The 16,837-nt window shown below is 38.5% G+C and overlaps 1 protein-coding gene and 1 pseudogene across 1 annotated transcript; one reads left to right on the top strand and one right to left on the bottom strand.

Moving 5' to 3' along the window:
* The first annotated feature begins 1,281 nt into the window (after positions 1-1,281).
* LOC122661950 lies at positions 1,282-8,159 on the top strand. Its single transcript, XM_043857468.1, has 6 exons — positions 1,282-1,435; positions 2,022-2,102; positions 3,561-3,689; positions 4,595-4,657; positions 5,154-5,278; positions 7,945-8,159. Exons 1-6 carry the CDS (start codon positions 1,343-1,345, stop codon positions 8,135-8,137), a joined length of 684 nt encoding a protein of 227 aa, XP_043713403.1. The 5' UTR covers positions 1,282-1,342; the 3' UTR covers positions 8,138-8,159.
* A 2,015-nt stretch (positions 8,160-10,174) lies between these two features.
* The window catches only part of LOC122662861, a 48,187-nt pseudogene continuing 41,524 nt past the window's right edge, over positions 10,175-16,837 (bottom strand).

Raw genomic sequence — 16,837 nt, 5'->3', positions numbered from 1 at the left:
CCATAAGGCCATAATGAGGTCTATGATAGTAATGGAGGAAAAGGAGGGTACCTGGGGGTGGTGGGACTAGAGCAAATGTGGGAGGTGTGTGTGGAGAGGGAGAGGAAGAGGTCTAAAATATTTCAAAAGCCACCACTGCCATCACCTATGAGGTAGCCCTCGACAATTGCAATAAGCCATACCCCAGATGAAGCCTACGATAGTAATGGAGGAAAATGAGAGCACTGGAGGTTGTAGAAGGGGTGGGCACAGGTTGTGCAACCGTGGCTTCAAATAGGGTGGGGGGACGGTCGGTCGGAGCCTCGGAGTTGGAGGTAGAGGATGAGGGGTAAAATAGACAATATGTTTGATACATGAACAAAAATAGTTCACAAGGTACCCCAAATGTCATTTTTGAAACTTGAGGTATCCCAAGTGTCCTTTTTGTTAAATATTGGATTCCTCAAGTGTAATTCTACCAAAAGATACCTCAAGTGTAGGGGTGTCAATACCCAACCTGAACCGATGAAACCGGCCCGAACCAACCCGAACAAGCCCGGACCACACCGGATCGAACTCTTAATGGTTCAGGTTCGGTTTGTGGATCCAGAGAGGCAAACAGTTTAGTTTGGTTTGGGCTAGCCCGACGGTGCACCGGCAGCCCGAACCATTAGGCCCGAACCCAAACCGAACCGACCTAACCCGATAAATAAGTAAATCAATAAATGCCTAATGCCCCAGTGCCCCCTAAATGTGTTGTGATAGTTTCTCACTTTATCTCATATCCTTTGTTAGTGATTACCCAACCAATTGTATCCATAGACCATAGGACATAGGATACAAAGATGCATTGTATTTGAAATATTTTATGTACTTAAAAGAGAAAGAGAAGAAAAATTAGCACTAACCGGACCTAACTAGTTATATAAAACCGGTACCAAATCGAATCCAAACCGATAACAATCCGTTATCATAAACCGAAACCGACACAAAACCAAACCGCACCGAAATCAAAACCGCACCGAAACCGAACATTTCTTAATGGTTTGGTTTCGGTTTCTATACAAGTCACACCGAAACCGAAAAGCCCGAACTGAAACCGGCTCGAATCGGCCCATTGACACCTCTACTCAAGTGTAATTTAATTAAAAAAATACCACAAGATACCTCAAGTGTAATTTAATTAAAAATATATTTATTTATTTAGCTAAAATGACAAACTGGCGGCACTAGCCTATGAAAAAGAAGTCCAATGACGTAAGAAGCCTTGATCAATAACAAATGACCTTCAGTACTCAGTAACAAAAGTTTCTGAGGCTTCGTTGAAATTTCCGGGACTGTCGAAGGAGAATCGGTTCTGGAGATGGCAACGTTCTCTTTCCTTCGCAACAGATACTGGATTCTGAGACATGGTAAAAGCATTCCTAACGAAAGGGGCCTCATCGTTGCTTCTATGGTTCGTCTCTCTCCCAATCTCTCTTTTCAACAGCAAATCTTCGTTTTGGTTTTTCAAATTTCTGGTTCTGAGGCGACATTTCCTTCTAGTGTATACTCTTTTATCAAGCCTTGAACCTTTCTTCCTATTGTCTAAGCAACAGGTGCGAAAGAAAGTTAACAAGTAAACAGAATTGACCTTCAGTTGTCTCATTGTTTTTGACTCGGGTGGTGGATTGTAGTAGATTGAATTAATTTGCAGTTTCCCTGAGTTTTAGTTTATTCTATTAGAAAGTCAGGCATAAAAAGATGATGTACCTCTTATTAGTTCAGCATTCAAATTTATATTTCAAGTCGTCCTCTTCTGCAAGTTTTTACTGAAAATTTCCATCTATTTTCTTCTTGAGGGCAAAAGTATGTGTGTCAGAACTTATTTGTGAGAATATCTTTTGAGTTTTGGGGTTTTCTTTCATTTCCCAGTAAATGGCCACTTGGTTATGTTATATTGTTGTTCTAAATGGTTGATTTACTGATTCAGAATGTCTTAAAAACATTATCACTACAAATATTCTAATTCTTATATTAACAAGTAGCCTAAAACATAACAGGAAAATGGCATACTTCCAGAATTTCAGTTAGCGTCTGAAGGAGTTACTCAAGCACAATTGGCAGGAGAATCATTCCAGAAGGTATTTACTTCTGTTATTTAATGGTGTTTCTATTTGTGCCAACCGCAGTACATGTAGCCAAATCCAGCATAGAATGCACAAAAGCCAAAGTATCATGAAGGTGAAGGACAAAATACAGATGTGAATATGCATGATGTAATAGGTCTATATTGAATTGAGAAAGGTAGGTTTCAGAATCTTACACAGGAACAGAATATTGGATTTTTTGAGGGCAACAGCAAAGGGAGCCCATGCATTTGGCAGTACTTTAAATAATGTAATGGGGAACACTATTTTTAAGTAATACATGCATTGGCAGAATGTGAAAGCCGCTCCCACCTTTCCCTAAAATTTATTGTGGATTAAACAGTAATATTTCAAATGATGGCATGTAAGAAATTCCATATCTTCTGCCTTAATTATTCTCGGATAATAGGAATCATAATTTGCTACAATAAGTTTTTGACATCCAAACCATAAAAGGGAAGAGAAAGAAATTCAGAAGTCTCATAACAAAATCCTTGGAGCACCTGACTGTCGTATCTCCAAGAGGGGTATTCTCATCTATAGAGAGGAGACCATGCAACATTTTTTGGTTCTGAATCAAATATTCCACACAATGTGTTGGTTCTTCTTTTTTATTTTGGGGGGGGGAGATATCGGGCCACCAATTCATCCATTGGAGAGATCTCATTTAGAAGGCTAAAACCATATCAGGTTGTCATGGCCACTAATACCAGACATGTCCCTTTTTTTTATTACTGAAATAATTTGTTCATTGGATTTTTTAGGTTTTCCTGTCTGTTACCCTTTGAATTTTGATGTTTGAATTTCCCGGGTCCATGACATCATTTTCTTTTCCCTTTTGGTCAGTCAGGTGGGTGTGTTGCTGATAGATGTGATCAAGAAGCATTTTACCATGTGTACAATAGACTATTAGAATTTAACATCTCAGTTGTGTAAATTATCCTGGTTTTAGAACGGACACTAAGACAATGAGCTGTCACAAGTTGTACAAGTTTGCAACAACTATATAGTTGTATGACTGGCATTGGACCTTAGCAAGTTGGAACGAGATCATATCCTTCAGTCTTGTTTGTGGTGCATGCCAAACTGATATAATACCCTTTTTTTGATAAGGAATAAATAGTATTACCTAAAGCAAAGAAATGCCGTGATTATAATAATAGTATCGGAGCACTGGTGTTTCATTCTCCTTTTCTAAATTACACAAACTAACTTTGAGAATACTCCATTCATGTTCTAATTTCTATAGACTTTTTGGTACAACACGGGGGGTCAGCCTTTTACAATTCACTTTGCAAGGGGTCTGGTTTATTTAACCTTATATTTAGCACGATGGTGACAATAAAAATTCTTGCTTGGTGGATGCCTTTGGTATTCTTCTAGATTCCTAGTGGGTCACAGTTAAATAATTAGATTTGTTTAATTCACATTTTAAGTGTATTTTATCTACAGAAACTGAAGGAAAATAAGATACCGCTTGAAAATGTTAGGATTTGCTACTCTCCATTTTCAAGAACAAGGCATACGGCTGAGGTTGTTGCTTCGGTATTGAATCTTCCATTTGAAGATCCTCAGTGTAAGGTAGGCTATTCTTACTTCGGAACAAATTGTATTGTCCGGAGAAGCTCATCTATTGCATTTGAATAAAATGAGAAGGATTGTGACCCCCCTTCCAGTGGATCCCATTGAATAATTCAACTTACCAAATCTGTTACATTCTGTTGAGAAATTAATAAGGCTCTGGTTTTTTCTTTATTATATAAAGAAAAAAGGAAGGTAAGAATGTTCAGTTTTTCAACATAAAAGTTGGCAACTGAAAGTTTTATGCTTGAATTTTCGGGTGTTTGTTTGGAGGGTGTAAAGAGGCTAGTAGATGTGTGAGTCCTACTGTTAAATCTTACAAAGGCTTAGATGTTTTATAGCTCACTTGAGCATAAAACGTTTATTTTGTTCAGACAGAACATGGGACCAGCTTTAAATCATTTCTGTTGCTTAGACCCCATTTTATGGGCAAATAAATGGGGCCCAAGGGAAAATATGGAAAATGTACCAGGGAAAAAATTTGATTGTTTTGATGTCTTAATACTTACAATTATCAGTTGGATAAAGTTTTGTTCTTGGAGATCTCCAAGGTATGACCTGTCAGATGCTGCTAGCGTTCCCGTGTTCTTATATGCACTGCAATGTTACTACATGTACCACAATGCTAATAGATAAATACAATGTGAAGCAGTTTATCTTGCAAGTATCTGAAGGAAGAATGTGGTTGCAGAGCTCACAATCCCAGCATGAAAAGAATGCTTTCTACTAAACCCCATGATTTTTTTCTTCAAAAAAGGCCATATCTATGAGTAATTTAAGTCCTAACCCTGTTTCAAGTAGATCTTGTTCATGAGGTTTTGTGGAAAGTGCAGTGCAGTTTGTCTCTTTCAATTCAGTAATTATTCCCCCTATTTTTTGATAATGAAATGGATCTTGTTCAATAGGTGGTGGAAGAACTCCGAGAACGGTTCTTTGGTCCGTCTTTTGAACTTCAGTCACATGATAAAGTAAGTATTCAAATTTGTTCAAATGCTTCTACTGTTGATTCTATAAAAGAAAATAAAATTAGGTGACAGCCTTCATACTACAACCACTAAATGCTACAGAATACATGTTATACACATCCTCAGGATTCACCATCCAAATGGTCTCCCAGCTTGTAGGATCTAACTTAGCACAGCAGCCAATTATATAGCCTCAATCATCCAGAAGAAAATTAGGCAATGATTAAGACAATATCTGCTTACTTGGTTCTGTATCTTTCATTTAAAGTTATGTTTTGATTTTTTGGGTTAAGAGATAATAACAGAGGACTGCCATTTTTTATACGGTCCAAATGCATCCATCTTATGTCCCACATGTGCATGAAGGCCTTGTTGTTTTACAACTTCATGTTAGTTCCTTTAGAACTTTTGGCTTTGAAATGAATCTTGGGATCATGGTTCTGTTTTCTTAATTACTCGTTGGATTTCCTTGGGACATTTTGTTGTCTGTCATCCACAGTATCCAGAGATATGGGATCTTGATGCGAAGGATCCATTCATACAGCCAGAAGGTGGAGAAAGTGTTGCAGATGTTGTTTCCAGACTTGCAACTGCTATGGCAACCATAGAGGCAGAGTTTCATGGGTAATGACATCATTTTTCATTGTATAATTTCTTTTTTCTGGGAATAATCCTGTTTAGAAATTTGTTCCTGAAATTGGAGGGCAAGGATCCATGTAGCCAACCCCATTTAATTGGGATAAGGCTGAGTTGTTGTTGTAGAAATTTGTTCCTAAAGAAGCTCAAATTTTTCTCTCTTTTTTTAGGACTGATTCACTTTGGCTTGACAACTAACCTGACTGTCAATAGGGTTGAATGGCAAAACAGGATCCGGGTATCAGACCCCATTTAGTTGGGAAGTTGCTTTGTTGTGTTGAGTTTACTGGAGTTTAAGATTGATGAGAATCTATAGGATAACTCAGTGTAATCTTCTTTGGACTTGGGGCCAACTATAGGAATCTTTCTTCCATTCCATTCTATTTAGGGTCAAGTCTTCTATTAAATCACACTGACTCCTGTGTATCTCTGTCAGTTCAACCGGTCAACCCAAGTTATAATAAAAATAAGGATTTTTAAACTTTTCCCTGGTTGACTGTATCTCATTCAAAATGTGGATTTGCTTTCCATTGATGGAGTCAATTACTTACCTATGATTAATTAGGAACGGAACTTTATGAGGGGAATATTGGAAATGGTGTGTTCATCTAGCTTAATTTATTATTTATTTAATGATTAATTTGCTTGACATATGATTAGGTGAATGTCTTAAGCTTTATAACTATTCACAACTAGGACAGAGTTGGGCATTCTGTTCATATGGTTGTCACATTGTATAGTCTCAGGAATGGTGATTTCAAACACAAGTGCGAATACATGTATTTGTGTGTATCGGACTGGATCACTTGAGAATCTTGAATGGATTATTCTCAGATGGTTAAGGGCAAGATTCTCAACAATTGCTCATGATTCGTCCCTAGACCTGAGAGGTCCTTATCATTGCAACAGAGTATTATAGGTTTTGGTGTACTAACGGTTGACTCCACCCTAGCTACTGGATTCATGATGTTTGTCTATGGACGAAAAAGATGCTCAATAAGGAATCCACTTCTCGTACATGGTGAATTTCATGAGAGAGGTATTTGATAATGATTGGACAAAAATTCTGAGTTCAGTGGCATGTTTTTAAATAATTTAAAAAAGACTTCAAAATAATATTCTTATTTTGATAATACAACAACAACATAGGCTTATCCCAACTAAACGGGGTCGGCTACATGGATCCTTGCTCTCCAATCAGCTCTATTTGAAGTCATACATGAAACAAGGCCTAAACCATGCATGTCTTTCCTCACCACTTCTCCTATGGTTAATTTAGGCCTGCCCTTGGTTCTTTTAGTTCCTTCAATCTAGATCAAATCACTCCTTTGTACTGGAGCATCCCAAGGCCTCCATTGCACATGGCTATGCCACCTCAAACGGTTCTCTCGTAGCTTACCATGAATCAGAGCTATTCCCAAGTGATGAGGGCCACTCAAGGATTTATGCAGCCACATGTCACTTCATTATGGATAAATGACCAGCATTATGTGTAGTTCTTTTTATTACTTTGTTGTATTTTTATTTGGAGCCAGAATTGTTGTGTACTAATGTTGTAAGGGAGTTATTGCAGGAGAAGTAGTTATTAGGTTCTTTTTTTCTTTTTGGGGTTTAAAAAGACTGTATTTGGAGATGGAAGCAAGTAAGGAAAGAATGAAAGCATGAGTGATTCTATGCAATTCAAGATGGTGTGAAGCCAAAATGGAGTGACTCCAAGATGGTGTGAAGCCAAGATGATCTTCTTTCTTCTTCTTCTTCTTCTTCTATCCATTCCTCTCTTTAAAACTCTGTACCTACAGCAAACTATCCCTATTTAAGTATCATATTTCTCCCAACCCCATTTTCATTTCTTAAGTCCCTTCCATTTTCTTTCAACTACAGCAGCCTGTAAACCCCGATAAATCATACTTGTTTGGCTGGAATAGGACTGATTGTGATGAAAGATGTGGTTTCCCAAACTTGTCCTGCATCACCAAGTCAGCTCTAATATGGTCATTCTTTACATTATTCTTCCTGGTTTTACCACACATCCTGATCTCCGCTTCACTTAGTTTATCTATTTGGCGCTTCTAAACCGTCCAACATTCTGCACCACACATCATAGCTAGTCGTATGGCAGTCCTATAAAATGTTCCTTTAAACTTTAAAGGAATACGCTTATCACCCAACACTCTAGACGCACCTCTCCACTTCATCCGTCCTATTTTATTTACGAACAGCATCATCCTTTATATCACCTTCTTTACTTATGATTGAACCCAGATACCTAAAATAATTACTAACCATCCTAGTGCAACTAAAATTACACACCATATACACCATCTTTGTTCTACTTATCTTAAAGTCTTTGACTCCAATATTCACCCCCTCATTAACCATCCTTGTGTTCATTTTCTGGTTCCATCACTGCTGGATTATCATACCTTATGTTCTATTATCTTTCTTTTTCCCATGAAGTGGGTGAAACCAAGATTATCTAGAGAGCTCACAGTTGTCTTATCCCTCCACCCCCACAAAAGAAAAAAAAGAAAAAGAAATTTAGTGACCTCACAGTTTACGAGTCACTGATACATAGACACTTGTAATACTGTTAATGAGATATGATGTGTATGTTTTGATATATTATTTGTCATAATTGCCTTGGCATGTTGCAGATGCACTGTTTTGATTGTCAGTCATGGTGACCCTCTTCAAATCCTACAAACAATTCTCCATTCAGCTAATCAGCAGGCTGGATCTACTGGTGGAGACATTATGTCAAGATTACAAGCAGTTAGAATTCCTTCTGTAATGTCACAACATCGGAAGTTTGCATTATCTACTGGAGAGCTCCGGCCAATATCGTAATCATTAGTTTGTCGATTGAAAACAAAGTGCCCGTGGCTTTTCATTAGATAATTAACTTGAAGTTTAATACTTTTTTAAAATCAATAAAAGAAATCAGTTGTTGGTTTCATTCACTTTGTCTGGTTGAGTATAAGATAACCCTTCTCATTAGTCATATCTGCAATCTCTTTGTCCATTTTAGCTCTACAACTCACCAGGTAATGCACTTCTCCCATATGAATAATAATCCTTCAATTTTCCTCTTTTGATTATTTTTATGAACGAGTAAACTGGAGAAACACATACATTCCAATTTGAGCTGCTACTCACTCTTTGATTTGACATGCAAATCCTCACCCTTTTCCCCAGTTTCTTTCTCCATCTTGTAACTTCAATAATAGAAGAACAAGTCCATCAAGGCCAAGATTTCAATATCTGTAGCATAATATTGTCTATTGTTATTGTTCTAAAGGTATTAAACCCCAGGGAACCTAAGAACCGCCAAAACAATGAAGAGATCTCTTTGGAAATAAGCATAATATGGTTCCTGATTATGTCTTCCTCCTAAGAACCTACAACAGTTTTTTTTCTCCAATTAAATCCAAACTACACAAGCTTAAATCAAGTGTAGAATGAATATGTGAGGATATTGTGATGCCCTACATTGTGCAAATGGTCAGATACTGTAGTTACTGTAGGTTCTCTTTGTTCCTTTGGTCATGTGGGGAGTAATATTGCAGTTTTCTTTTCTTTATCTTTTTTGAGATGCTTTATCATTTGACCTTTTGCAATTCTTGCAAATCTTTGCTGTCAAGTCTTGAGTCTCTGACTTAGATTTAATTATCAAAGAGAAAGGAAAGAGAGCCTATTAATAGACAAATTAACATCGATTTTCTAAATGTGATTTGGTAATGGCATATCAAATAATTGGCCAGTAGACTTTAACAGTGAAATCAATGCTCTTGGTTCTTCCCAATCATAGGTGCATGTCAATAGTAGGTAGCATACAATAAGCTATCTAGAAGGAAGAGAGAGAGAGAGATTGCAAAATTATGGTTCAGTTATTTTAAAAGATGCATTACAAGCTCAAAAGGCTTATTGCTGCCTCTGAACCGCTCTCTCAAATGAACAACATTACAATTGGTTTCTCTGCGGCATCAAGGAGTGCCTTACTGTTGGTCTGCTCCACAGAAGGAGTTGAATTGTGACGCATCTCTTCTACCGGGCAATACTATAAGAGGTTTGGACTTTATATTTCGGAACCATGCTGGCAAGCCTATATTTGTAGCCTCTGAGCCGGTGACATTCCCTTATGTTCTGATTGGGGATGTGTTGATGAAATAGACAGGTCTCCTTCAGGCTCTTGAAAGTAGTTTGGATCACATTATTATTAAATCAAACAAGGGTCTAATTACTTACATCACAGGCCTTCATATGATTCCTCCACTTTCAGTGCCACATAGTTTCTCGTTTATTCCAAGGGAAAGAAACAGTTTGGCTGATTCCCTTGCTAGAAATGCCGGTCCTTAACGTGTAGGAGCAACTGGTCTAGGAGCAATTGGTCTATTTCCACTCCATGGATTCTTAAAGCTTGTAATTATTCACCAAAACACACAAAAAGCTTGTAATTCAAAAGCCATGTGTTCAACTTGTTATCATCAATAAACTTCTTATTACCAAAACAAAAACAAACAAAGATGAATCATGATGGTACTTGTATGACAATAATACTCGTAAAACATCCCCATGTAGGTCTCACATCTATACTTCAAAATGTAGTCAATGTAGTATAATATTATTGATTGGCTAATATACAACCTGTGGGCATGTCATATATTTCCATGTAAACCGAAAAATGGAAAAAAACAATGAAAAAACAGGGGAGGGGGGGGCGGGGGGAGGGAGGGGAACCTCATAATGTCCTCTTTACCCATACAACGAGACAGCAATATTTACTGATTTTGTTGTTGGAGGGTTACTGTCCTCTTATCCAAACGACGACACAGAAATATGTACTGATTTTTGGATCAGAATGCCAGTTTAGAAAGTAAGGGTGGCTCAGTCGTCTGATAATATATCCTTAACCTCAATTTCTATTCTATCCTTGTCAACATCATCGATTGGAGTTGATTGGCCAGCCACCACATCTGCCTCTTCAGCTTCCTCCTGCAAAGTCACAACATCTCCTACTACTTTCCTTGCCACCAGCAGGCAGTACTCAGCATCACTATAGATTTTCCTCAACCCTATAGTAAACCTAAAATTTCAACGAGGACAACATCATCCATCAATATAACAGTAGTTCCAACAAGGGTGCAAAATGACCAGCATTGAAATAATCCAGATTACTGTCACCTCCAATTCATGCACAGGTTATTGCACATAAAATATCAGCTATTTTTTGTTCTACAATATGGCAGATAATATTATTAATCATGTCTACATTATGTATGGGTTCTTTGGCAAGGGAAACATCCAGTGTAGCATTTACTAGTTGTCAGTTCTAAACATACTGTGTATGCCACTGTATTTACTCGACATTTATAGGGGCAAGAAAAGGATAGAACTGGGGTGTAGCAAAAATTCTATTTCTTGCATTATCATTAGCTTCCACAAAGCACTGGGCATGGGTATGGCTCATAATTAAAAGTGCCAAGCTAACATAAAGAAAGACCTCAGTATTAGCCCATGCGGATGATCACAGCAAATTTGTATATCCAAACACAAACTCACTCAAAAAGATGTAGGGAAGGAAACCTACCACACAAGTGCGAGGCGGTGTCAAAACTTTAAAAGAGTTGGGACGATTGTTGAAATTTGTTTCTGGCACCCCTGGTATCCCTTCTGGGGATGTGAAATGGTCTACATCATGACCGACCTGTGGAACAAAAATACCCAATTTATCAACGAAGGATCAGTAATAACTAATGAGTAACCTATGAAATAGTAAAGTAGTAAAATCTGATTAGTATCCACCGACTGAATATGCGGATATGTAGTGTCATATAACTTAATAACTAAGAAAAGAAAATCTTCTGAGAGAAAGATGATCGAACCACTAAATCCATTTTATTCAGGTCACTAGATGGATAAGCCCTATAAGAGAAAAAGGATCAGTCTTTCAACAGTTAGGATCAGTCAAACAGGTGACAGTACTCTGGATCTAGAGATTTCCCATACCCATCACAATACCATCAGAGGACTTTTGCTTTACCCTATTGGCTCTTCGGTGTTCACCCAGTTAATTAAAATTAAATCAGAAAGTTCAAGATAAGAGCACCAAATGCTTATCACACAGTACATAATTAATTCATAAGAGGGTTCTCACTCTTCCCCATCCACCGAATTCCCAAGCATCACTGTCCAAGGCTACTCTGTACTTCCCTGGCAAATCGCACCCAACTTTATACCTGTATGTTTCAGAGTTTAGGATTCATAAAAAAAATATTCAGATACATAATCACTTGTAATCAGAAATGAAAGAAGAAATGTACCCATCATATGTATTATGTGGATGAAAATTGAACACAAAAACTAAATCTCCACGCTCAAACACAATAACCTGCAAAGGAAACAAATACCCAAGGTTTAAAAGCTTAACAATAGTAAAAAAATGTTGAAACCATAGTGCTCGATTCTTTATTAGTCAAGTTTAAACACCTTGAGTCATTCTGTCATTAGATTAATCAAACAACAAGATTCAAAACATATCAAACAAAATCTAGGCATAAATGGTTTTGAGTCATTAATGCAGTTCATTTATTAGTGTTATCTCTCTCCTCCTTTTGACTGTGACAGATATTTGACTTTAGAAATGATAAATTTCATATGGATTTTATTAGAGTTGTTTATATATTAAAATAATGAAAAACATATTTTTTTTTAAACTGATTAAGAAAAAATATATGTTGAATAATCAGGGGGCAGGAGCATCCCTACCTTGTCTTCTTCACTAGTGCTGCTCACAATCTGTTTTGGCGATGCAAGGAATGAAAATTTAACATCCAGCAAATTCATAGCCCTATCAAATGCATTCATGAACTGGATTTTATCAAACACACAGAAGAATAATGTTAGAACTTACTTATTGGAGATAAAAAGAAAAGCACAATTGTCAATATCAAGAAATAAAGGACCTGTATCCTAAGGTGATCAATATGCCGTGGGGGGCGGGGGTAGGGGCCATCATTTTATGATATCACCTAGATAACCTAGGTCAAAAGCCAACACATCTGATAAACCTAATAATCTTGTATGAACTTCACTCCTAATTCCTTTCCCGCCTCCCTCTCCTGCTATCATGAATTCAGCAAGCCAGATAGTCATAGGCATCAGAGAGAGTCAACTTGTGGCCTAGGAGAAATTAATAGTTTGACACTATAGACCCCCCCCCCCCCAAAAAAAAAAAAAAAAGCAACCACAATTCCTCTGCAAGTGCATTGTACATACAAAAAGAAAGGTAAAACGTAGGACATTTCCTGATGTCAGTGACCAAAGTAAAAGAGATGCTCATATTCCGTAAAGTCAAGAGCAGCTAAGATTTAAATATGATAAAGGTCTGGTACTAAAACCAAAATTTCAAACCTTGAATCTTAAGTGATCTGTGTCCACCAGGTTCCACTGGCGTCTGCATTTATCATAACTCCAACCATTGCCCTCTCTTGGGAAGTCAATCCAATCAGGATGGCCAAACTACAAAATCCACCAGAAAAGAAATAAGACTTGGTCATGAAAAAGAACAAAAAGCAGGCAAATGGTGAGCAGATAACTTGGGCACCAGATAGGTGAAATGTGTTTCTTTAAAATGACCAAATGATGAACCAGCGGTCCAGCAAGAGATAAAGCCCTAGGGTCCTCTCTTTGAACTCGCCTCCAGATCAGTGTAATTTTCCTTTTCTTAATTGTAGCATTGTTTCTCTTTATGCATGAAAAATAACTAGCTTTATTGAAAGAAGAGGGAAGAGTCCAGCTACAAAATTCAAAAGCAACAAAAACAATCCTACCCAATTAGATAGGATACAGCATACATCCAATGCCTAAGTACCCCATTGTTGTGCCATTTGTAAGAGATTAAAATACCAGGGCCTCTAAGTTAACTAGATGTTCATAGAGAACAAAATGGCCTATCCAGTTATAAGAAAAGCAGTTTCCTATGGATGAATAGGAGGACCATCCAATTACTGTGGCTGAATCCACTCTTAACTCCAAACATGGCAATCAGAGGACACTAAACCCACAGACCAAATAGCAATACTTCAACATCGATATCAAAGCATTGACAATACCTATCAGTGCAGAGAACAGCATGATCACATTCCACATGCTGTCTTAAAAAAACCATAGGGCTAGTGACTAGTGTTGCCAAGGGAACATGCATCATAGTTGTAGTATTATCAGATCAGATAAACAAACAATAGAGGGCCCAAACTTCAAGGAAAGTTGCAGGGCTTTGACCCACACTTCCAGGAGTTCAAAGGGATACTTATAATAACATTTTAAGTTTGTGGTTACAGGTGTTGGCCAGTGCCACCGTGGCATTGCCCTTGGTAAAGGTCTGATTTGCCCTGGGGTTTAAGGGTATATTTCGGGTGCAGGTGTAACAGTATATGTGATGTTCACGTTCTTTATGAGTCTAATTTGTCTTTTGAACCGACCAATTCTTGGTTGGTGGATAGTGGTTCCACTGTTCATATTTGCAATGATTTGCAGGGGTTCAAGGAGACAATGAACTTGGAAAGAAATGAGGTGCGTCTTCGGATGGGCACTGGAGCTGAGACCATGGCAATGGCTGTGGGAACTTTTATTTTAAATTTTAGTTCTGCTTGTTTAGTTTTAAAGGATTGCTATTATGTACCCTCTTTTAAGAGGAAGATTATTTCGGTTTCAAAACTTGTTTTGGACGGGTATAGTTTTTCCTTTAATACTAAATTGATTATTTTTTTAATAATTTCTTTGTGGCATCTGGATATATGCAAAGTGGTTTGTCCTTTCTAGATTGCCCTATTAGAATGAATATTGTTTCAAATGTTGATTTGAAACAGAAAGCAGCTCCAGTGAACTCAACATACCTGTGGCATCTAAGATTAGGTCACATTAATGTGGACCGAATCAGTAGATTGGTGAGGGATGGGCCCTTAAAGAGTCTGAGGGTGGAACCATTTCCCACCTGTGAGTCATGCCTTCAGGGCAAAATGACCAAGAAACCCTTTTAGCAATAAAGGTGTTAGAGCCACAGATCTGTTGGAGTTGATACACACTAACGTGTGTGGACCCATAAACATACAAGCAAGGTATGGGTATGAGTACTTTATCACATTCACCGATGATTACTCTAGATATGGTTACATATACTTGATGCGTAGGAAATCGGAAGCCTTTGATAAATTCAAAGAATTCTAAGCCGAGGTCAAAAGACAGTTCGATAAACGCGTCAAGTCCTTATGATCAGATCGTGGAGGGGAGTATCTATCGGATGAATTTAAAGAATATCTCATATCACAAGGGATAGTTAGTCAACTAATTAATCCAGACACACCACAACAAAATGGTGTATCCGAACGACGCAATCAAACCCTATTGGATATGGTCCGGACGATGCTCACTTATCGTGAGCTGCCTCTCTCTTTCTTGGGGTATGCCTTAGAGACGGCGATTTATATCTTGAACAGGGTTCCATCCAAGTCTGTAGCCAAGATACCTTTTGAGTTGTGGAAAGGGCGCAAGCCCAGTCTTCAACATCTTAGGGTATGGGGTTACATAGCACATGGGCGAAAGCAACAAACAGACAAGTTGGAATCCAGGACTTCAAGATGCTATTTCTTAGGGTACCCCAAAGGCACGATAGGTTATTATTTCTATGACCCGGTTTACCAAAAGGTTATTATAAGTAAACACGTCACATTTCTGGAGGAAGAACTGATGACCTAAAGGTCCGAACCAGTAGTCATTAAAGAGCTATCAGATAGCTCAGAAACGTCACTTCCAGAAGTGAGACCAATTGACATACCCGCTGAAATACCAACACCTGAAGAACCTCGACGCAGTGGGAGAACTATTAGACCACCCACCAGGCTTACTCTTCTAACCGAAGAGGAAACAGTGGAAGAGTTCCACATGGTATTGGTTGAATTGGATGATGATCCGATGACATACTCTGAGGTTTTTAAGGATGTTGATGCCACTAGGTGGCTGGAGGCAATGCGCTTTGAAATTGATTCGATGCATTCCAACAAGGTCTGGACTCTAGTCGGTCCACCCCTTGGCGTTAAGCTGATTGGATGCAAATGGATCTTCAAGAGGAAGAAGGGTGCAGATGAAAAGGTCGAAAGATTCAAAGCGAGACTGGTGGCAAAGGGCTATACCCAGAAAGAGGGTATAGACTATGAGGAAAGCTTTTCACCAGTGGCAATGATGAAATCCATCAGGATTTTATTGGTTATCGCTGCACACTTTGATTATGAGATTTAGCAGATGGATGTGCAGACTGCATTTCTAAATGGGTTCCTTCAAGAGGAAATCTACATGGAACAGCCAGAGGGGTTCTCTTCCTTAGAGGAAGAAAGAAAGGTGTGTAAATTGCAAAGATCCATTTACGGGCTGAAGTAGCCTTCCAGGAGCTGGAACACCAGGTTTGATCAATCAATCAAATCATTTGGTTTTGATCAAAACATGGATGAACCATGCATTTACAAGAAGATCAGTGGGAGGGCAGTATGTTTTCTTATTTTATACGTAGATGACATATTGCTGATTGGTAACGACATAGGATTTCTTTCATCAGTAAAACAGTGGTTATCCACAACGTTTTCGATGAAAGACCTTGGTGAAGCTAGCTATATCCTTGGGATCAAACTCATAAGAGATCGCCAAAAAAGGATGCTAGGCTTGTCACAGGCTACCTATATAGACAAAGTCTTGGCCAGATTTAGCATGGAGAACTCCAAATGAGGAAGTGTTCCCTGCCGACATGGAGTCAGTCTTTCCAGATCTCAATGTCCTCAATCTCAGACGGACATTGAAGAGATGAAGAGGATTCCCCATGCTTCAGCCGTAGGGAGTCTTATGTACGCTATGTTGTGTACGAGGCTGGACATTTGCTATACAGTAGGTATGGTAAGTCGTTATCAATCTAACCCTGGACGCGAGCATTGGAGTGCTGTCAAGAATATCCTTAAGTACCTGAGAAGGACTAAGGAATATTTCTTTGTTTTTTGATCTGATCAGTTGTCAGTATTGGGATACACAGATTCGGATTTCCAAACTGACAAGGATGACAGAAAATCCACGTCCAGGATGGTATATCTAATGGGTGGAGGTGCCATTGTGTGGCGGAGTACGAAACAGAAGTCTACAGCCGATTCCACTACCAAAGCAAAATACCTTGCAGCTTGCGATGCAGTAAAAGAAGGTGTTTGGCTGAGGAAATTCCTATCAGATTTGGAGGTTGTCCCTGACCTTGTCAAGGGCCCTATTCCCCTGTTATGTGACCACAGAGGGGCCATTGCACAAGCTAAGGAGCCTAGGGCTCATCAGAGGAACAAGAACATGCAACTGAAGTATCACCTCATCAGAGAGATTATCCAGCAGGGCGACATGAGTATCTCCAAAGTGGACACAACTGAAAATGTGTCTGATGCCATGACAAAGGGTTTGTCTCCAGGAGTGTTTGAGAAACATATGGAGGGCATGGGTTTAAAATGTATGGGGAATTGGCTTTGATGT

This window comes from Telopea speciosissima, chromosome 5 (assembly GCF_018873765.1).
Source record: "Telopea speciosissima isolate NSW1024214 ecotype Mountain lineage chromosome 5, Tspe_v1, whole genome shotgun sequence".
NCBI lineage: Eukaryota > Viridiplantae > Streptophyta > Magnoliopsida > Proteales > Proteaceae > Telopea > Telopea speciosissima.
Note: the sequence above shows the minus strand (reverse complement) of the source record. Positions and strands in the feature narration are given on the sequence as shown.